We start from the raw sequence: 23,921 nt of genomic DNA, 5'->3' as shown, positions 1-23,921 counted from the left end.
TAAGATGCTAGTTTGCTGCCCTCCTTATTTACTTGCAAATTAATAAACTTGTCTTTCCTTTTCCTCAAATTGTATGTCCTCATTCTTCATTCTCACTTATTTGGCCTCGGGGGCAAGTACTGAACTTTCAGTAACAAGGTGGGGTGTGAAATTCTGCATTTCCGCACTGGCTCTCAGGTGATGCCAATGCTGCAGGTCCATGAACCACACTTTAAGTGGCAACAGTCTAATAGATGCCTCGAACTCGACACACTCAAACATGAACTCCTAAGACTTCTAGTTTCAGCTCCAACATGTGAAGAACTTGGAAGTCATCATTCTTACAAGAGAAACTGGACAAACTGAAAGTCAGCAACTTTTCTTGAACCCATCAGAGAGTGGAGTTTATCGGGCTAACCACCATGCCGCAATCTGGAAACACAGGCAAATCTAGAGAGTCACAGGAGATATCTGCTTACCTGGAGCAGAAACCACTGGAGCCGTAAACTGGAAAAACACTTAACTGGTAATTTTAATGAATTGCTGGAGGCTGAGTGTGGCCTGGCCTGAGAGTGAGAAACTCCTGGGGCCCACAGCCTTGGGAGGTTGGGGCCCCCACTTTTATGTACTTTATCTCTGGGAACGCCACCAGGTTCTCCCCATAAGATCCCTAAAGATCCTCTTATGGCTCTGGCAGGGGGAGGAGAAGAGTAAACCAGGTGAAAGTCTTCCCCCTGGAGAATAATCCTTTGTTATGAAGAAAGCTCTGGGTTATTCTCCAGGGGAGAAGACTTTCTCAGAGGCTTGTTCCAGAGCCATGGGGGATGGGCATTTCTCTCATTTCAGACCCCTTGTAGCCTTCCTGTTTCATTGAAAAGAGAAAGTGAGTGTTATATAAGCGGAAACACTTGTGAAGGTTACAGGCCAGAAAGATAGGCCTCTGGCACCTATTGCTACAGCAAACATTGAACAAAGCCCAACTCATAGCCAAATGATCATAAATCCTCACACTAAAGGCCTGATTACTTCAGTTCCTATTACCCAAAACGTATCTTGTCTTTAAGCAAAAAATTACAAGGCATACCAAAAGGCAAGAAAAAATAGTCTGAAGAGACAAAACAAGTGTGAGAACCAGATTTACACATACACAGATATTGGAATTATCAGACAGGGAATTTAAAATAACTATGATTAACATGTTAAGGGCTCTAATGGAAAAAGTAGACAATACACAAGACCAGATGAATAATGTAAGCAGAGAGATGGACATTCTAAGAAAGTATCAAAAGGAAATGCTAGAAATAAAAACAAAACACTGTGACAGAAATGAAGAATAATTCTGATGCATCAGTAGACCTGATACAGCCAAGGAAGGAATCGGTAAGCTTGAAGATAAGTCAATATATGAAATTAGGATACCAGAAGAAAAAAATAAATGGAGTAAAATAAATATTTGGAGCAATAATGGCTAAGAACATTCCAAAATTAATGACAGACATTAAACTACAGATCCAGGAAGCTTAGAGAAGACGAAATACCAAATTAAAAAAACAAAAATCCTGCACCTAGGCATATCATATTCAAACTGCAGAAAACCAAAGACAAAGAAAATCTTGAAAGAAACCAGAGGGAGTAAAATGCCTTACCTATAGAGAAATAAGGATAAGAATCATAAAACTACTAATCTTGCTCACCCGCCAAAGCCACTCCAATCACTGCCTTCCTCATTTCAGTTAATAGCAACCCCAGTCTTCCAGTAGTCCAGGCCAAAATGCTTAGCTCCTCTTCGTCTCACACTTCACACCCAATCTGTCTCCTGTTCAAAATCTATCCAAAATCCAGCCATTTCTCACTATCTCTACTGGTATTTCCCTGGTTCAAGCCACCATCGTGCCTCCCTAGAGTACTGAAATAGTCTCCTAAATAGCTTCCCTGATTTTACTTCCCTTCAGTCCGTTCTTAACAGAGCAGCCTGAGTTAGTCCTTTAAAAATATAAATTCAATCAGGTCATTCCTCTGCACATAGCCTTCCATTGGGTCCATTTTTCATGCAGAGTAAAAGCCATAGTCCTTTCTATGGCTTTCAAAGCTCCTAATGATCTCACTTCTCATTATCTCTTTTTTCTCACCTCTTACTTTTCTCTCTTTTGCTCCCTCTGCTCCAGCTAGGCTGGTCTCCTTGCTGTTCCTTGACCATAGCAGTCCTGCTCATACTTCAAAGCCCTTGCACCTACTCTTCCCCTGGCCTAGAAAGCTCTTCTTTCAGACATCTTCATAACTCCCTTCTCCTCCTCCAAGTCTTAACTCCAATGTCACCCTCTCAACGAGGTCTGTTTTTCTATTCTTATCACTTGATTTTATGTTACCACCTGATGCACCCCTCACTCAGGGTCCCCAATACTCAAGATCTCCAACTCCCCTGCTCCTGGTTATTCTTTCGTCCACTGTGCTAATCATCTTCTAATTTAATGAAAATTTCTCTTAGTTATCAGGTTTATAACTTACTGTCTGTCTCTCCTTATGATTTTCTTCCCTTTGGATAGATTCTCAGTAGTGGGATTGTTAGATAGTATCGTAGTTCTATTTGTACTTTTTCCATACTGTTCAACGTTGTGGCTGTACTAGTTTTCATTCCCACTAACGTGTAGAAGAGTTCCCTCTTCTCCACATTCTCACCAGAATTTGTTATTTTTTGTCTTTTTGATAATAGCCATCCTGACTGGGGTGAGGTGATCCCTTATTGTGATTTTGATTTGCATTTTCCTGATGATTAGTGATATTGGGCATTTTTTTCAAATATTTGTTGTCCCTTTGTATGTCTTCTTTTGACAAATATCTGTTCAGATCATTTGACGGTTTTTAAATTGGATTTTTTTTTCCTATTGAGATGTTTGAGTTCCTTGTGTATACTGGATATTAATCCCCTGTTGGAAGAGTAGCTGGCAAATATTTTCTCCCATTCTGTAGGTTTTCTTTTCACTATGTTGATTGTTTTCTTTGCTGTACAGAAGCTTCTTAGTTTGATATAATCCCGTTTGTTTATTTTTTATTTTGTTGCCTGTGCTTTTGAAGTCTTATTCATACAATCTTGTCCCAGACCACTGTCCTGAAACATTTCCTGTATGTTATCTTCTAGTAGTTGTATCCTTTGGCTCTTACATTAGATCTTTGATCCATTTTGAGTTGGGTGTGTGGGATGAGATGGTGGTCTAGTTTCATTCTACATATGAATATCCAGTGTACCCAGCATCATTTATTGAAGAGGGTGTCCTTTCCCCAGTGACTGTTCTTGGCACCTGTGTCAATAATCAGATGACTGTAAATATGTAGATTTATTTCTCGGTTCTCTATTCTGTTCCATTGGTCTACATGTATGTTTTTATACCAGCATCATGCTGTTTTGGTTACTACTTTGTGGTATGTTTTGTAACTCTCTGGTAGTGTGGTATGTTCAGCTTTATCTTTTTGCTCAGGATTGCTTTCACTATTCAGGGTCTTTTGTGCTTCCACATAAATTTTATGATTTTTTTCCTGTTTCTGTGAAGAATGTCACTGGTATTTTGATAGAGATTGCTTTGAATCTGTAGATTATTTTGGACAGTATTGTCGTTTTAACAATATTAATTTTTTTCCAATCCTTGATCATGAAATTTCCATTTGTAACCTATTCAGTTTCTTTCATCAGTGTTTTGTAGTTTTCCTTGTAAAGGTCTTTCAACTCCTTGGTTAAATTTATTCCTGGGTATATTTTTTATAGTTACTGTAGTCCAAATTGCCTTCTTGATTTCTTTTTCAGCTAGTTTGTATATAGAAACGCTACTGATTTTTATATATTGATTTTATAATCCTGCAAGTTTACTGAATTTGTTTATCAGTTCTCAGAATTTTTTAGTAGAGTCTTTAGGTTTTTCTATATATAAGATCATGTCATCTACAAACAGGGACAATTTGACTTCTTCCTTTCCGACTTGAATGCCCTTTATTTTTTTCTCCTACCTAACTGATCTGCCTAGGACTTTCTCCTTCAGAATTTTAAAAGCATTTCTCCACAGTCTTTGGCTAAGTTAGCTGTTCAGAAGTCCAAAGCCAATATAATTCCCCATACTTTCTATGTGACCTGTTCTCTTCTTGCTTGAGGTTTATAGAACTATCCTTTTTCGCCTCAGGGTTTTAAAGAATGAATCATGCCCTCCAATTCTCTCTTCTCTCTTTCTCCAAATTCCTAGTATTTGGGATTGGACTACTTAGAATAACTAGTTCTTTAAATTTTCTTCATTTTTTTGGTCCCTTAAAAAAACCTCATTCTTTTTGCTCTAGCCTCTGGATGATTTCTTGACTTCATTTTATAAACCTTCTATTGATCTTTCCATTTATACTCTCTTATTTTTAACTCTCAAGAATTCTTTCTGCTTGTTGTCATTCTACGAATGTTCCTTTTTAAATAGAATTCTCATCTTGTTTCATAAACAGAGAATCTTTTATTATCTCTCTGATGATATTAATGATACTCTTTTTTAAGTTTTTTTCTCTCCAAGATTCTTTCCTCCACATTGTTCTTTTTACAAATTTGTTTTGCTCTCTATCTTTCATATGAGAGACTTTCATCAGATGTCTGGGACCCTTGACCATTCAAGGAAAAAGCTTCTTGGAAACTGATGCAAGGACAGGGCTTATGAACTCTGAACACCACTGTTGTGTGAAATGGGTGAGCCATTTATTGAAGAACTCCAAATGTAAATATATTCATTTCTTATTGCTGTTTGGCAAATAATTATAGACTTAGTGACATAAAACAATAGAAATTTATTATCTTACAGTTCTAAAGAGCAGAAGTCAAAATCAATTTCACTGGACTAAAACAAAGATGGTGGCAGCCTGCATTACTTCTGGAGGCTCTAGGTGAGAATCTGTTTCCTTATCTTTTCCAGCTTCTCCAGGTCCTGCCTTCCTTGGTTCGTGTCCCCTCATCCATGTTCAAAGCCAGCAGTGTAGCAATTTCTCTCCTCTCTGATTCTTGCTTCTATCCTTGACTCTCCTCTTTCTGAATCTAATGCTCCTGCTTCCCTCTTATGACTCCTGTGATTACACTGGGCTCACCTGGGTGGTCCAGGATACTCTCCCCATTTTAAGATCACTAATTTAATCATGCCTGCAAAATACATTTCAATCCATCCCTGTGTAACATAGTCACAGGTTCCAGGGATTAGGACATGGCATTTTGGGAGTGTTTTATTTAGCCTGCCATGGTCAGTATCTAAGTTTCTCTTTTTGTGCTGACCAGACTCCCTAGAGAGAGTGCCCAGCTGGGAAGGTAAAATTCTGGCTGGCTGCCAGCATTTTGAGCCCTGAGTAGGTTAAGAGGTCTTGGGGGGAGGAATGTCTCAGCATTCATCATTCATTACATACTAGTTACTTAATCCCTCTGATTCTCATGCAGCATCCACATGCTTGCTGAATCAGAGAGACCCTCTATTTTACCCTTTGTAGAGAATAAACTTCAGGCATGTGCTACTTCTCCATGCCACCAGCATAGAGAGCAGAAGGGATACAGAGACTCACAAAATCCTTCTTGTTTTAATGGCCTTCCTTTACTCCCAGGTCTGGAGGAATCTGGTGCTATCAATTTGAGAGTCTTTGAGGATTCTGAGGTATAAATCAGGTTGGCCTTCACCTTCCCCCACTGAGCTCAGGATTCTCATGTTTCTTGAGTTGGTTTTGTCAATTACCTGTTATCAATATGCTTTGTAAAAGCTTTCAAAATTTTGTGTCTATTGTCTACTCGCCTTTTGTCCCCATATTTGTGGTTCTATGTCTTTCGAAAACCTTTATGGTAAATTTAGTGTGATTTTAGGCAGATGTGAAATAAAGTGTGTAGTGTGTGTTCATCTTAACCCAGAAAAAGCATTTAGTGTGAATTGGCTGAGTTCTTTGAATTGAGCATGCTGTTACCTCTGACCTAGGTAGCCAGGTACCACATCTAGCGCTCTTTCTTCATTGCCTGGTTTGTGTATCCTGCCTTGCCTGCCCCATTACACACACTGAGGCTTGGCTCCTTACCTTAGTTTCCTCCCAGATATCTTAGTTCTTCCAGGACTGGAATCTTGTCCCTAATTCCCAGCTTCATCTCACAAACCAGGAAGCAGCACTGGCAGGAGTCTTTCTGGATACAGGTAGCTGTGGTTTGCATAATAGTAACCTTAAATTGCCCCTATTCCCTATAGTCTTTTGTTAGAACTCCCAGGTGATGCCAGCACCCCCAAGTGGGCAGCTGGCTTGTCTTTGGCAGAGATGTACAATTAGGATAGTAAATCACAGTTAAGTGCCTGAAGCTGAGAACTCTCTTTTTGAAAGCTCTGTATTTCTGCCTATGTGCAGAAAATTTGGATTTTGAGATAAGAAGATCTACTATTTTTCCTGCTTTGCAAAGTAAAATCTCTTTCCACATCCCCCAAACACTTGTCCTCATTCTTCTGATTCAGCCTCTTTGACAAGTGCCAAATTTTTGGTAACAAGAGTAGAAATGTATAAAATAGAAATCATTCTCAATTAGAATTAGCTGGCAACACATTCTCTCTGAGTATTAGGAAGGGGAAAAACTGTTTCTAGAAAGGGTAAAAATAAGAGGCTATTGCACACATACCTGCATATCTTTTCTCCTTAAATGGATTTTATAGAAAGAATTAGAGGACCCTTGCTTTTTAAATGACATTTATTTTTTCAACAAATTCAAGTACATAACACATTTTCAAAGCAAATTTTGAAAATATTGAACAATGTAAAGAAAAGAAATATAATTTATGATCCCATCATCAGGGGATAATTATTAATATTAACAGTTAAATATTTTTCCAGTCTTTTGTCTATGTATCTGAAAGTTTGTACATGTCTATATATAATTATATGGTTACTTAAAAATTTAGGCTCAGCCTTCACACATATATTTATATTCAGCTTTTTTACCTCAAATTGCATCATTAGCATATTACTCTTCAAATATAGAATTTTTTGTGGCTGTGTTAAAATTTAATTTTACTGATAGAGATATAATAGTGCATTCAGCTGTAGCCCTGTTGTTAGACAATGTTTCCAGTGCTGTGCTGGAGTCATTCAGCTGACATCTACTCATAGTCAACACAATACTTGGTAAGAGTTTAGACAGTCTGAATGTGTCTGACAAACTGGTGGGGTTGATCTGCCAAAAGTCTGTTTACAAGAGGGCTGAGGATTCTTTGGGACAACTTAAAAAAAAGAGGGTGCTAGACACGATGAGCATATGGGCTTGAAGAGTGAGACACCCTGGACTGTGAGATGGGGGCCACTGTGAGGATAGTATGGTGTTTGCAGCTTGGGTTTATCTCCTGGCCCAGGTCCTACAGATCTCATGTTTAAATTCTTTGTAAAATGGAGTGTTATGAGTGAGAGTTTTAAAAGAAGATTGAATGGGGCCTGAGCATCTCTGTCTTAGGATCCTTCCAACATATCTGGAAAGGGGAGACTTTGGTTGAGTCATTTTGGTTGCAATGAACAGACAAGCACTGATTTACTGGTGGTGTTTACTGAAATGATCCACACGGTGATAAGGAAGAAAGACTATTCAGGAACCAAAGAACAGACGCCAGGCCTCATGTACATTTTCACTGTTCACTGTGGACAAAGGCAGTTTTAGGAACCCCCCAGAGCAGAAGATCATGTGTCTTTCTTCTAAGGTGACACCATTATTAACATGAACCAGATACTCTCTGTATGTTGATTTCCTTCCTCATCTTTAGTCATTTTTCTGATAGCAATGTTGGGGTTGCTTCAGTCTTGGCTTCCTAGCTCAAATTCTCAAGCCAGAATAACTGCCAATCTTGTTTGGACAGTGTTTCATTCCAAGCTAAGTCAGAGGCTACTGGCAAGGAAATAGGCTACCTGTGGTCCTGGGGCCTGTCCCAATTTAGTCATCTGGTTCCAGGGATTGGGAATCATGTGGTATACAACATGGGTTGTTTTCAACATGCTCCCTGAGCAAAGGCTGTGGACAGGGCAGCTTGCATTAAAGGGGGCTGTTGGCACAGCAGGCACCAGGGAGAGAGGCATTCTCCCCCACTTCCCCAGAGTCTACTGTCTGGCTTTGGCACAGAGCAAGTGCTGACAAAACGTAGTTGGCAGTGTCCATGGATGAGAGCAATGGGGAAGTGGCAGAAGTGTTGAGGCCCAGTGGACCTGTGATGGAGACAGTACTCAGAGAGCAACCAGAGAGAGCAGAGGGCCTGGCACCAGTGTTCAACATTGAGTGCCTACTGGGTCCACTGTGTGCTGGGCCCTATGGATGATGGAAAAATATAAGACATGGCTGCTGTCCTCAAGGAAGTCATGTATGTATGGTGGAAAGTTTGTAAAGGTTTTACATTTTAACTTTATTTTTATAAATGTAAGTACTGATAACTCACCATGACACCTATACACCAGTTATCAACTGGTCAATGGTAATTTTCTCTAGTCCATTGAGTATGTCTCCAGCTGCTCATTTATATTAAGTCCACCACACTCTTCTAGTCCACCACACTCATCACCAGGAGTGAGAAAGTAAGACCAAAAGTTTAGATTATAAAGTTTATAGAAAACTCTTTTTGGCTTATCTATATCACTACTTTCCATACTGAACATTGATTGAAATGTCATTCCATAATGTTTACATTTACTCAATGTTGGGAAATGTGGTAAGAGCATATGCCTTTAAAATTTTGAAAACTAGGAAATTTTTAATAGTAAAAATATGAGTTTTAAAAAATAGTTATGATAAAATATATTCAATAAAGAAAACCTGGGAAATATACAAAAGTAGGAAGAAGGGTCATCTATGACCCAAATCAATCATGGTTGACATTTTGATGTATTTCCTTCTAAATGTAATTTTTATTCTAAATTTTGAGTATTTGGTATTCATTTTAAATAGTTTTACTCATACTGTAAACATAAATTTGTAGCCTGCTTTTTATGTAGCATTACTCATAATCTTTAAAACATCATTTGTAATGACTGTATAATTTTATAACTAATGTGCCGCTCTTTATTTATTTTATTTTATTTTTCATATCAGAAAGCATTTACAGTATATACCACTCTTTATTTAATTCTTCCTCTAAAGCTAGCCTTTTGGGGTATTTCTAATTTTCCAAAATATTAAACAATGTTGCAATATACATATTTTCAGAAAGTTTTATCTTATATTCTTATTTATTCCCATAGTATAGATTCTTGGAAGTGGATTTGTTTGATTAAGGACATAAGCATTTCTGAAATTCCTGATACATATTGCTTAGGAAAAACATTCTAAATAGGAGGGTAGCATAATTTGAACTTCCAGTGAGGATTGCAAATTTCGCAAAGGGGCACAATAAACCAAATGAAGAAAACACCATCATTTGAAAATTGCCCTCGACTCTATACAGTTGATATAAGACTTAGAAAGATTGCCATATCTCGATAATGGAAAATATCTTTGTCCTATTCAAATGATTCCAGGCTATAAAAAAAGGAAAAACAAAGTGAATAAAATTATAAATTTGGCTTGATTAATGATTTATAATCCGAGTAGCAACTTAAACTTAAATTTCATATTCAAAACATGTTAGAATAGGAAAATGTCTATTTTTTGAAACTGCTATGAAAGATATTATACATTATATATTGTTAAACAAAATACAAGATATCTCATTCATGATTTTTCTTCACTCTGGACTTGGTAAATAGATATAGCAGTTTCAACCACAACTAAATTATCATTAGTATTTTAGCAGATAAAGTAGTTCAGTAGCATAAAGATATATTTCCCCTCTTCTTCAAAACCACTCACTAATGCTCTCAATATAAAGAATATTTATTGGTTGAATGTAGCAGCATTCAAAAAAGAAATTATTTCAAAGGGATAAGGTTCTCAGCCTTTGATTAGCTTATGATCAGGGAAATTCTGGATAAATGACAAAACTTCTTTGTGCTTTGGATTATCTCTACACAACACTGAAATGTTGGTCATTCAAAACAATTATGCAGTTTCACTGTACAACACAGGATGTATTTTACCATTATTGAGCTAATTCAATCCATACAGACAAGCTGACAGACACATTGGGATATCAGGGGAAAAATGAGACGCTAGAGCTTGAGTAAAGATGAGGCCAGTAGAAATGGGGGTGGGGAATGATGGCATTCTACAGACATCTCAACAAGACTCACTGGGTCCTGGGAAGTGGGAGTAAAATGGAGGAGATACAGGCACCAGTGAGGATCTGTTACCTGGATGATGACTGAATAGCTTCCACACAGTATCTTGGATAACAGAATGACGACTCTCATGAGGCAGATGATTACTTGAAGCCCGCTGAGGGATATGAGAATGGAAAATAAAATGATGTTCCACTCGACTATATGTGCAGGTTCCAGGCACTGATTCCACATGCTGGAATCCGTAAGGAAACTGAGAGAGGAGAGAAATAGTCAACGAGACCCATGGCCAAGTCTACATACTTGGTCCAAGGAAGACGTCTACAGGTATTTGTATGTTTGGGAAATTAATATATATGATTAAAATATATAATAATATTAAATATGAGTTAATATATTTAAAAAATCATTCAGATACTTATATTGAACACACTGTATACATAGCACTGAGCTAAACACTTGTTTATTATAAATGTGGTTCCTGCTTAACAGGCAATTCCAATTCAATTAGGAGGTAAGACACACACACACCAAAGGGTTCAATAGCAATGAAAGACAGCACAGATCAACACCAAGAGAGATAGAGAGAACCCATTTTCTAGGAGTCCAGAAGTTGGCCCAGGCCCAGGGTTGAGCTTGCATAGGACATAAAATCAGACACATGATAAAAATAACAAAGAGAAATTCTGCTAGAATTCCTCAGCCCTGTCTCAAAGCCCTTTGGAACAGTGGCTCTCAAACATGAGTCTACATCAGGATTATCTGGAGGGCTTGTTAAAATACAGATGGCTGGGCCACACTCCAGAGTTTCTGATTCAGTTCCCAGGTGCTGCTGCTGTTGTTGTGGTCCACATTGTGAGAAACTCTGCTTTAGAACATTGCTGTCCCATAGTTGTTAAGAAGATTTAGATTATGGAGAGGAAACACACAGATCAAAATTTTCAGTCAATCTATTTAGCACAGGAATGTGAGAGTTAAGCTACTCTCAAGACAGCCTTAAAACCATGCTGAATCAACCTGACTTCTGCTCACTTCTACGTCTCCCATGGCCATGAGCACTTCTCTTAAGGCTGAGGCTTTCTCTGTTCAGCCAAATTAAAATGGAGAACTGGTCCACTCAAAAAAAAAAAAAAAAAAAAAGACAAAAACAGTCAAACACATTTATAGGACAGGGATGTTTATAAATAATCTTGAGTCAATAACACGATGCTTTTTCTCAGAAAAGCAGTAGACAATCCAAGTACCGGTCAGGTGGCTGTGGGTGTTTGTGCCTGGGGTGGAAAGGGTTGAATTCTGTACTTTGGTGACCACCTCCACCGCCATCACCTCTCCTCTTTGTTTTTCTTTCTCCCTCCTCCATTTCATTCCTACTCCCTTCCTTTTAACTTTCTTTTTCCTCCCTTTCTTTATTTCTCACTCTCTAATGCCCTGGGAAACAAAGGCACTCTGAGAATTTCTTGATATTGCTGATGGCCCTGATCTTGAATGGCAAAGAGCACTGAATATGAAGTCAGAACTAGACCTGTAGGATCCAGGCAAGGGACTTTACCCCAGTGGCCTCCAGAGTCTTATCTGGATAATGGGGTTAAAATACCTAACCCAGGGTTATTGTGAATATTTGGTAAGAGCATGTATAAAAATGGTTTGGAATCTGTAAGCATAATACAGATGTGGTTTTCTGTCACAATTTCCCTAGATCCATCTCATACCCCCTCAATATCCCTAACTTAGTCACAACCACTAGGGAAGTGAGTCTCTCCAGATTCCTACTCTAGACTGTTCCCAGTACCCGCTCTGCACAGATCATCCAACACTTTAAAACAAGATGTCTCGCAGGGCTTCTGTTTTTCTCCCAGACTATGGTATTGTTTATTCTTCTTGTGAACTGTGGAGAGTCATAGCTGCACTTGCAGGGACAGGAAAGAATAGAGAAGCTGGCCCTGACACCCACGCCCCCTCCTCAACCTCCACCCACCGTTCTATCACAGCATTTACTGCACTTGTAGTAATAATTCTGTCTGTATCTATACATCTGTATCATCTATATCTTCACCTGTTTCTATTTCCTTAGCAGACTATGTACTCTGAGAGCACTGACTGTGTTTTATTCATCTCTGAATGGCCAGGTCTAACATCTAAGATCGTGCCTGACATATTGTAAAGATCAACAAGTATTGGTTGAATGAAAACTGATTCAGGATCCCCACCAGTCACCATGCCAGTGGCTAAACCTGCTGGCCATCTGCTGGCAGGTGCAGAATATCACATGTCCTAAAGAGGTACACGGGGTAATAATGTTAATAATAAAGCCTGGCATGTGGTGAGAATTTATTACATCCCATTTGTTCATTACTTCCATGTAATTCTAAATTCTGTGAGGTAGAAATGATTATTATTCCCAACTTACAGAGGCTTAGAGATATCCAGATATTTGTCTATGGTCATATAGTTTATAAGTAGGAGAGGGGGACTTGAATCCTGATCTAGAAGCATCAAAGACCTGTGCTCCAAAGGCAATGTTTGTTCACCCTAAGGCTTCCATCTCAGCAGAATGTTCTGCCAGATCTGTGTGTGTTTCTAGAAGGAAGGGGAATCTGTGCAATTTATCTCTGATTCTATAGCAACTATCCCAAGGCATGAACATAGTGCTCAATATTTGCTGAATAAATGTGCAAATAAATAACTGATATCCACAACTTCAATATTAATACTGTTCCGCCCTCCATTTGCCAAGCCTTGGAAAATTCTCTAGGAGACCAGAGACTTGGCTTCCCTGTGTGGCCTCCAAGCAATGCTTCACCTTGAAATAGTTTTATATAGATGAAAACAGGTGAAGACAAACATCAAGGGCAGCTTAAAGGAATAATGGAGAGGCATGTGGGCAGCCTGAGATTCATGCCCTGAGAGGGGAGGCTTCTTTGGTTTTGGAGTAGGGAAAAGTTCAGGGGATGATGACATAAGAAAGGGGTCTTTTGCACCCTGTGGGAATTTCTACGCTAGAGTCCTCTTTCCTGAGCCCTTTCAGTTCCATGGGAGTGTCTCCTCCAATTGCTCAGGAAGGCCTAAGGTTATTGTCTAGGTTTTCCTGACCTAAGGGAGAGCACTGCTTACTAAAAGAGGTCAATAGCATGTGGCACCTTGCAGAACCTTCAGAATGAAGGCAGCTATAGGCACCGAAGCAACTCTGCTATGCAAGCCTATGTGCACACATAGGACCTCAGATAGACACAGTCCTTCAACAATGGAGCCAGTCATGGACACTTGAGAAGAAAATATAACTCCCCTAGAAAATGGTAGAGACACTCCCTCATTTTATTCCATTAGAATTCTGAGCACAAGATAAAGACAAGGAGAGATGCAATGGGCCTCTCCTGTATCTCTTTCTCGGCCCTGCTACCTCCTGAGCTGCCTCTGCAGGTGCTGGTAACCCAATAAGCTTAGCACAAGGCCAATGTGAGGCATTCTGAGATCCAGGATTGGGTTGCTCAACATCTGACTAAACTGCCAGCCTTCTGAGCAAGGCTACCCTCTTTAGACCCTTCCTTAGTATAAGCTAGATAAGCTCCTGGCTCCTTCCACTAACTCCTGAGCCTCATCATATTCCTGGATCTCAGACAGCACCTCCCCACTCAAGGTGCCTGGTTCTATCTCTGTGTCATCCCTGCTGCTATAGCCCCAGCTGGCATTATCCAAGGGCACCGTGATTCTCTCCCAGCCAATCCCATTCACACCTGTAACGGACCACACGTCCAGCCCAGACATAAAACAAGACTGAGTTGCTGGAGCGACTCAGGCCACAAGCTCCAGCAGATGCCAGACTATGATAACCATATAGCTCTAATATGGAGTATGGGAGAAACACATCTTTCATTTGGATATCTCCATGACATCCGATAAGATATTGGATGCACATGGCGCTGAGAGACTGGAGGAAAAAAACACCTAAACAAAAATTTGTGCAAGAACAAATTGGTCTGTGTATTAGTAAACTAATAGGGAAATTCTGCACTAATGTAGCCATGTAAAACCCCAATGTGATCATGGAGAATGGGCATGAGCATGGGCTCAGCAGTTTCTGATTTTCTGACCTCCTTGGTTTGGGGGGTTATTCCTTACCGTCCTGCAGTGCCTTCAAAGGCATACTCCCAGCCATCGAGGGTGTGGCAGTATGGGCCCTGGACAAGACCCAAAGCAGATATGACCAGGCAGTATCCAGAAAAAGCAATTCCAAGGGCAGAAAAGATGATTGACAGCAGTGTCTAAATTAAACATAGAAGAAGGTTAGTGCCATAGAATGAGACAAGGGGATATTGTGGATAAATTATCCAATAGGTATATTCCCCTATTCATCCAAGCCTACTGCAGTCTAGGTAATATCAAATGCTCACATAAAAATGGAAAAACTTGATCCAAACCTATTTGATCTTAAAAAATAAGTTTTTAAATGACTTTTTGTTTGGTATCACGTAGAGGGAAGAAGGTAATTTACTAATTTTCTTCATTTTTTTCTGAAATTTTGATATCAAAATAATGGTCACCTCTTACAGAAATCCAGTGAAGGGATGTGATCAATCAATCCATAGTATTTACTGAAGACCTGTTATTTTCTAGGTAGGGTAGGATCTCTAAAAATTACAAACCATGACCTCTGCTTTTCTCTTGTGAATATATTTTAATATCTTCATATACAGGAATACAAGGAGAAATAGCAGATGCTAGCCGGGATATTTATATTCATATTTAAGTGAGGATGGGACTAATGAGGAGGAGGGTGTTCTCGTTTGAGTAGAGAGAATGAGTGATATTCACAGGCAGATCAGCGCAAGCAGAGTTGTGAGACAGTAGGCAGACTGGTCTGATCTAAGAGGGGTTCATCTAGGGGAGTGAGGAGAGAAGCTTCTGAGGACAGATTGCCAAGGTGCTGATGCTGGGGAAACAGGGCTGACAGGACACAATCCAGCCTTTGAGTGGCTTACAAGGTGGGTACAGCTTGATGGATCTGGGCCAGAGAGGGCCTCGAGTGCCACATCAAGGCCATCCTTCATGGTGAGGGGCTTTTCTCCCCACAGCCTTTTACTCAAAAATTTTCAAATCTACAAAAAAGTTGAAAGTATAATACAGTGAACCCCTATTTTATACTCTTTACCTAGATTCACCTATGTGAATATTTTACCATATTCGTTTTTAACTCTGTGTGTGTATGTATGTGTGTGTATATATTCATGCAAATGTACATATATACATATATGTGTATATACACATATATTTATTTACTTACACATTTTTGTTTCTGAACCATTTGAAAATAGACTGCAGACATTATGATATTTCACCCCTAAATATATCAGCATACGTTTCCTAAGAATAAAAATATTCTATTATTTTGTAACTATTTTTATCTTTTTTGTACAGGTCCAATAAGGCTTTATATGCAAGGTTATGTCTCTTTAGTTTTCTTTAATTTATGCTAGTCTCTCTGTCTTGTTGTTTTTCATGATATTAAATTTCTTTTTTGAAGAATCCCAGCCAGTTGTCTTGTAGAATATACCTCATTCTGGGCTTTTCTGATTATCTTCTCATAATTAGATTCAAACCTTTTGGCAATAATATCTGATTAGTGTGGTGTACATTGTGGGCCTCCCATGCAATGTGTGTTTCTAAGTTTGGTCTTTTGGTTAAGGGTGTCCTCGGATTTTGCCCCTGTAAAGGTACATACCCCACTTTGCAATTAGTAAATAATGAGACATTGTCACATTCCTTTTCCTAACAAGATTTCAACTGATGGGTTTAGCATCCACTGATGATCCTCATTTTCATTGATTACCAATGATCACACTAGGGGTTGTAATGTGCTGCTTTTGTAATTCTATCATTTCTCTGTATTTATAAGTTATCATTTTTCTGCTCAGAAGAACTTCCATTTCCCATTTCTCTCTCCTTTGCCTCTCTTTTTCTGTATTATTGCGGGCCCATGGATTTTCTTATTCGAGATGCTTTAATCCATAACTGCTGTGATTCTTTTAGATGTCCAGATGGTCCAAATTTGGTCACTGAGAACATCTCTTTAAGTCAACTTCTGTGTCCGTTTACATACCCCTATCATTCGGAACATTTCCTTGTTTTCTGGCACAAAATATTCCAGGTTCACTTTGAACTTACCCTGCCCTAGACCTGAAATAAGCTGCTCTTCCAACAAATCGTGTAATTGGCTTTTGAGCAGGGAAGTGGCGTGACCACAGTGTGCTTTTGTAAGATTCCCTGGCAGTGGTCACACCCGCTGGAAGTAAGAGACCCTGAGATAAGGATTGCACGTGGAGACACCTGCGAGTGAGGTGACAAAGACACGCAGCTGGAGGAAAACACATTGAGGAGGAAATGAGTAACTGGAGACAGACTGAAAAAAAATCTGGAGTTGGCCCTTGGATGAAAAGGAGACAAGAATAGGGATGCCAAGAAGGGTATTTTGGTTTCGGGGAAAAATTAATTTAGTTTTAGAAATGGTGATTTTAAGGTGAGAGTAGGCAGCCAAACTGTAATGTGCAGTAATCAGTGGATAACAAGTCCAAAAGCTGAGAAAGAAAAGGTGAGAGCAACAAACTTGTGATTTTAGGCATAAGAATCATCTTGAATTACATTTCTTTGTTTAAAATTATTTCACCAATTCTAGCATTAATATATCGTCTTTATGGAAAATTGGTAAAAAAATATTTTAAAAATACAAGAGGAAAAGAATAATTCTGCTTTTTTCTTATTTGATATTATTTCATTGGTCTCTTCACATATGAATAAATGCTCTTTGAAATTATATTTCTCATATTGATTTGAATAAAGGTTTACTCATGGGATGAGATAAACAGAACTACTTTTTTTTTTTTACTGTTAGTTATACTTTATAAAAAAAATTTGCCTATTCACCAACTTTGAAAATAGAAGAAAAATATTTTAAGAAGATACAGATACTTGTTTACCAAGTGTACCCTTAAGAAGTTCACTGAGAAGATCTACAAAATTTCTTCATTTGGAAGAAATTGGCAACAATAGCATATGTATATATACAACGCAAACATACAAATGACCATCTAATGGTCACTATTGCACAATCCAGGTAAGCCTCCAAATAAAGTGGGAATAAGGATCTCTCTAAGTCATAGTTTCATTGTTTGTAAACTGTAGATGATGTAGATAACAACAGCACCTACATAGCAGGACTGATCAAAAATTAAAGTATAATAAAGATATTAGCTATTATTTCAAGTGCCCTTATTTGGCCATTATTTGCTTTCCAGGGATAATTGCCCAAGAATTTTGGCAGAAGTCCAGACCCATGGAGGAATGGATAGTGTCTTAGTCAGTTCCTACTGCTATAACAAAATACCTTAGACTGGGTAATTTATAAACAAAAGAATTTTATTACTCACAATTCTGGAGGCTGGAAAGTCTAAGATCAAGCCATTGGCAGATTTGGTGTCTGGTAAGGGCTTGTTCTTCATAGACTATGCTCTTTCTATGTGTCCTCACATGATGGAGAGGGGTAAGTGTCCCCTTTTATAAGGGCACTAATCCCATTCATGAGGAAAGAGCCCTCATGACTTAATCCATTCCCAAAATGTTCTACCTCTTAATACCACCGCATTGCAGATTTGGTTTCCATATGCATTTTGGAAGGAGACATTCAGATCATAACAGATAGCAACCAAGCAAGGAATTAATTTTCATTCCAGAGCTTCAGAAGTTACAAACTGGTGCGGACTCTAATTTGGCCTGCAAGACGTGCTTTACTGGGTTTAAAAGAGGATTAATTGCCAATATTTTATAATTGAGAAGTTTTACATAAAAATCCATATTTCTACTCTCTACTAAAAACTGAGACTTATTATCCAATTTCATCATGGTGAAAATTGGCTGCACTTGAGTAGCAGTCCCTCTCCACAAGTGAAAATTGTACTCTAATACCTACCAGGTGCACTTCTTTCATTTACATCACAATTTGGCTCCTGGGGGCATATGAATTAGCACCTCTATTCTAGAGCCTACCTTGAAAAGGCCAAACAGAGAATGCTTTCTCCCTCCCCCCTGCTCTTCCTAATGAGATGTTGGTCATCTCTTTTAATGCTGATTGTAAGACCCTGCTCAGACTATTTCTAGAATCTATTTGTGCCAGGATGCTAATAGTGAGTTAAGACAAATAGAACATGTCGGTTTTTATTATATACTTAATAGCACTTATATTTGTTTTCTAGAAATTCCCTGAGTATCATAGCTTAAATGTTTACCTGAATTCATCGCTTCACCTAGGCAATTTAGAAAGCTCTTCCTTAAGTATAATATAAGTAGCTGTTGGGGGATGTCCGAGTTAATTGGTTAAGAACACACACACACACACACACACACACACACACACACATATACACATACATGAGGAGCATATTTCTAATTTTCAATTCTCCACCAGGGACACAGTGCTAAATTCAGCAGCTATAATTTTTCAAGGGCATCAAAGAAAGTTGGCCATACCATCTGGGCTACAAATTAAAATCTCCTGGGGAGATTTAAAATCATATCCATGCCCAGGTTGCATCTCAGACCAACTAAGTCAGGGATTCTGGGGTTGGGATTCAGGCATTAGTATTTTTCCAAGCTCCCAGGTGATTACAATGTGCATCACTTGGAACCACACGTGGAACCACTGCTGCAAAGAATACCTGCAGACTTCGTGGTAAAGCTGGTCCTAGTTAGTAGTCACTTGTTCTCTTTGAGCCACAACTGCCTCATCTATAAAGCAGGAGTAAGGATGACTTAACTCACAGGGTAATGTGAAAGAAATACAAATTGCTATGTAAATAAGTAATGAGGAGGAGGAAGGGGGAGAAGGATAATGGTAGAAATGCAAGAGCGCAGGCTTAGAAAATGCAATTGTATTAATCTCCCTTGTTCTGTTTTAATTATTTTTAAAGTTCCAATTAAAAAAATGTACATCATGTACACCCAACCGCATGGATTAGTCTAAAAATTATTGTGCTGGGTGAAAGAAGCCAGATAAAGACAAATACTGTATGATTCCATTTATATAAGATACAAACTAACCAATTATGACAAAAAGTAGGTCAAAGGTTAATCTTTTGTGAGTGATGGAAATGTTCTGTATCCTGATTGTGATAGTGGTTTCATGGGTGCATTCAACTGTGAAAACTCATGGAATTGTATACTTTTAACGGACGCTATTTTCTGTATGTAAATTGGTCATCAGTAAAGGAAATAAGGGAAAAAATAGACAAATAGAAACCCAGCTCGGAAAAAGTATTATTTCCTAATTGTATGTATCTTTAAATCCTGAATCTCTGGAAGTGCATCAGCAGAACAAAGGCAGAGGAAAGACCACAAGGAAAATGGCAGATGATCTCCAAAGTAAAGTCTCCGTCTCTGAACTGGCAGGACATCAAGAGGGTACAAAAGTGTCAATATTTTTGTGTTTCTAAGAGGAAAGAAAGCTGGAGCCCACTCAACCACCCTTAAAAAACTATTGCTCTTACCATGTATTTTTTGCTGCAGTTTTCACTCTGGCAACATTTGTAGTTGTTATCACTCTCCAGTACTAGAAGAACTGCTGCTACTACAAGCATCTACATGAGGGCAGAGATAAAATGTTAGACATGGAATGCTGGTTTACACTCGTGCTCATAGTCACAGGACGGTGTCTCCAAGCACAGACTCTGGGGTCAGGCAGATCTGGGTTCGAATCCCAGCCCCGTCACTCTCTAGCTGTGTTAACTTGAGATTCCTTGTATATAAAATGGTGTTGAGCGCTCACCTCTTCGGGTTGTCATGAGGTAAAATAGGTAAAATTTTGAGCATAGTGCTTGATTCATAGTAAGTGATTGGTAAGTCTTAGCCTTTATTATCATGGCTAGTAATCATTAAAAGCTAATGATTAAGAAGTAAATGGTATGGAGATGGGAATACCACTCTGGGCCGCAAAACCTGCCTTTCTCACTGACTCAGTTGTGGAGAACAAAGGAAAATCATTTGCCAGAGTTTGAAGTTTGCCAGGCTTTCTCCATTCATTGCCCTCTGGAATGGAAGTGAGAGGCATGGTTACCCTGAAACTGTATCTCTTTAAAGTAAGTTCAATTTCCCCATGTATTCAAACTATCTCAGGTTCAAATTTTTTCAGGGTATTTTGTCTGTATCCAATAAACCAGGAGAATTCAGTGCATTCTACTTCCTGTGGTATCTTTAGCAAAGGGCTACAGCTCTGGAAACAGTATGTATTTCTTTACTATTATAATTTCAGGTGAGAGCAGGTGTGGAAACTCTCCGCCTACCCTTTACTCTCACTGTTCAGTACTGAATACTGAAGCTGAATTCAGTGCATTCTACTTCCTGTGGTATCTTTAGCAAAGGGCTACAGCTCTGGAAACAGTATGTATTTCTTTACTATTATAATTTCAGGTGAGGGCAGGTGTGGAAACTCTCCGCCTAAACTTTACTCTCACTGTTCAGTACTGAATACTGAAGCTGAGTTCACTGTTATGTTACTGTTGTAACCAATATTTCCAGTTTCCAAATTTCTTCAACTTTCATTCATTTTTCTGTCCATTTATTTAATTGTCTATATTCCTCTCGTTTCTCCTAAAAGGATTTGATGCAGTTATGATAATATATTTCAATAATTCCTAGAAATTGAAACTGAAAAATAGAAAACAGTTTCTTTTCCCAGTTTTAACTTTTACTAATCCATAAATATAAGCAAAGGAGCCCTATATTCCCCTTCTTTCAACACCATTAGTTACTACAAATCTTAATAGATTGTGCTTTAATCTCATTTATGCCTGACACTCTTCCATTTATTACAGTTACGTACTGAGGGAAACGATGATGAGATAAGGCTGAAGCACAGTAACCAGCTCCATCACAATACTGGTAGAAAAAGTTAGACCCAGACCCCAGAGTCCTGTCGTTCGGGCAGGAAAGAGAAACTGCCTTATTTTTTTGTTTTAAAATATAACTGCAATACAGAGGACTCAAGAATAATCAAGGCAAATTATACCTAATGCCATCACCCTCCTGTATTTTTACAAATTTATTTCCAGTGTTTTCGCACATACATGTTTTACATAGCTGCAATAGTAATTCGCCCACAATTTTGTCTTGTCTTTGTTCATTTAACATGAAATAATATGCATTTTCCATGTTGTTACATCTTCATAATTATAATTTTCATTACTGTATGAAATGAATGTACCAAAATTTATTTAGCCAATTCTCTGCTAGGATGATTCTTCTAGTTATTTATTATTATAAATAATGCTGCCACAAATATCTATGCACACAGCTCTTTCCTCATTTTGGATTATTTCCTCAGAATAAATGATCAGATTTAGAATTACTGAGTCAAAGGAAACAAGCATTTTCATAGACCTTGATGTGTCATACAAATCTCTTCTCCAAAGGATTTGCATTTATTTGTTGTGCCACCAACATTGGCTATGTACATATTACTTAGCATCAGATATTAATATTTTAAAGTTTAGTAATTTAATATGAAAAATCAATAACTAAATGAAAACTGCTTTCTAACATAGCTATTCAAATATTATAATGATTAAACACCCACAAAGATGTAGAAATAGATCATAATGAATATTCAATATACATTATTGGTGGTCCAGCAAGCTTACAGTGCACAATGTGTTGTTTTTAGAAATGATATGATCAGGAAAAGTGTCTTTTCCTCTACCTTGCCAACATGATTTACTATCAGTTTGTTTATTTTTAAAGAGCACAAAGTTGTCAGGAAAATATTCATGGATTCTTACCACTGATAATTCGATTTAGTTTTCAAAAACCCCCTCCATTATTAGGGGCATAATGTAGGACTATTTTGTCCTTTATAATGATGATAAGAACCATTCTTTAGCAACTATTTGTAATCACAACAGTCACTGGCTACCTACTATAGGTCAGTCTCTGTCCTGAGCACTTTATCTATGTGATTTTACCCTGAAAAGTAAATGCTATTATTCGCATTTTTCAAATGAGGACACTGAGGCTCAAAGATATTGAGTAACTTTCCAAAGGTCTCATGGCACAAATGACAGAGCTTGGATTTGAATGCAGGTTTATCTGAATCTCTAAGTCCCTGCTTTTTCCATGCCCCCCCAAGCTAGAGAAATCCTGAGTACAGACTGAAAATCTGCTCTGGAAAAGAGTAATACCACTGGAGATCAAATAGCTTAAATTGTTACACTGGGTTCATGAGGACATACTATTTGTACGGGCCAGTGTCCCACAGACTTTCATTAGGACTAATTTCCTGCATTGCTGAAGCTGCACTGCTGAGCAGCGTATCAAAAACAAAGCTATGCCCCAAATCTGAACAGACTACCTGCCCCTCCACCTCCACCCATCTTCCAAATCCCAAGCCAAGATTAGTAGAATGATTTTTCCATTATTCATTATGTTTACTAGGTTACAAAGCAAGTCTTAATAACGACTCCCCTTCTGTGATCCCAAGTCTCCAAAATCACACTTACCATGACACCCGAGAAACAGATCCCTTCAAAATACCACACGTAGTTGGTGAGTTTATTGCTGGTAGCATAGGAAGTTTGCCCATTTGGGAAATACAGTAATATATTCACAGTTATACTCCAGAGTGCAAGCGGAATCAGCAGACAACTTAGGCAGCCTCCACACTTCCGAGACCCCATTTTGCCCTGCTTAGAACCTGCAGGAGATTTCAAGAGTATAGAATTACATAAAGCCTAGTTTTCTTCCTACCTGTCTTTTTTTCCTTCTTTTTGAGATTACCTACCACTTTCTGGGTCAGAGCCCTTCACTTCATACTCATGAGGAGCCGGGGACTTAGAATATCACTGCAGCCGACAATCTCGTGTGAAATAGTGGTTTACTGTTTAGAGAACAATAGACAATGATCAACGGCTGAAGAGCTGAGCTGGTCTTCATCCTGTGCCAAAGGAATGCGGTGTTTTTCACTGCTTTTTAAAATAAGTCATTTTCCCCTGGATTAAAGCACTGAAGTCTTAACCCTGAATCTGTTTTAAGAAGGAAGTTGGGGTGGGGGCTGGAATTGGCAAATTTTACACAACAGTGAACAAAGGGCTACAGAAAAAACTACCAAAGAGTCTTATAGTAAAGCACATGTTTGTTAAAATGTCCTGGCTTCATAGCTTCTTTATTTATCTGTGTTTCACTGTGTTCTTTATTGTGTGCTCACTATTCACCAAACGTTATTTCAACTGCCAGGGATACCAAAACTAACAAACAAACAAACAAACAAACAAAAACTAAGAAAGGGACCAGTGGGTGACAAAAACAAGACATAGCAACTGATGAGTTTATTATCACAAGATCAGTACAACTTTCCTTCCAAGGGTTCACTTCTATTATCTTTACCGCACTGAAAAATAATAACAGCCATAAATGCATACCTTTCTTACTGTCAAGAAAAAGGAGGTAAAGGAAAGTGGGTAAGTTAAGACTTTATGAGCAATGAGTTTGAAACAAGGATTGAGGCATTCTCCCTTCCAAATTATTGCCTTAAATTTAAAGAGCCACAGATGTCTTCTGATGATGACGACTTGAGAAAAGGATCGTGAGGAGGAGTCTGGGCACTAATGCGTTAGAGATGACATAAGCTGCAGTGGCAAAGAGATCAAGGGTTGCTCCACCTAGTCTCCACCGCTGTCTGCTGGCATCCCTGGGATCCTGCTTGA

The 23,921-nt window shown here is 38.5% G+C and overlaps 1 protein-coding gene across 1 annotated transcript; it reads right to left on the bottom strand.

Annotated features, from left to right (window-relative positions):
• Positions 1–9,055: 9,055 nt before the first annotated feature.
• On the bottom strand, positions 9,056–23,118 carry TM4SF18 (transmembrane 4 L six family member 18). The gene is made up of 6 exons (XM_012642871.1): positions 23,000–23,118; positions 22,719–22,912; positions 19,716–19,805; positions 14,302–14,444; positions 10,258–10,438; positions 9,056–9,487 (listed from the first exon to the last, which is right to left on the bottom strand). The coding sequence occupies exons 2-6, from the start codon at positions 22,893–22,895 to the stop codon at positions 9,473–9,475; spliced, it is 606 nt and encodes a 201-aa protein (XP_012498325.1). The 5' UTR covers positions 22,896–22,912; positions 23,000–23,118; the 3' UTR covers positions 9,056–9,472.
• Between the last annotated feature and the right edge of the window lie 803 nt (positions 23,119–23,921).

The sequence above is a fragment of the Propithecus coquereli genome, unplaced genomic scaffold (genome assembly GCF_000956105.1).
Source record: "Propithecus coquereli isolate 6110/MARCELLA unplaced genomic scaffold, Pcoq_1.0 Scaffold19, whole genome shotgun sequence".
NCBI lineage: Eukaryota > Metazoa > Chordata > Mammalia > Primates > Indriidae > Propithecus > Propithecus coquereli.
Note: the sequence above shows the minus strand (reverse complement) of the source record. Positions and strands in the feature narration are given on the sequence as shown.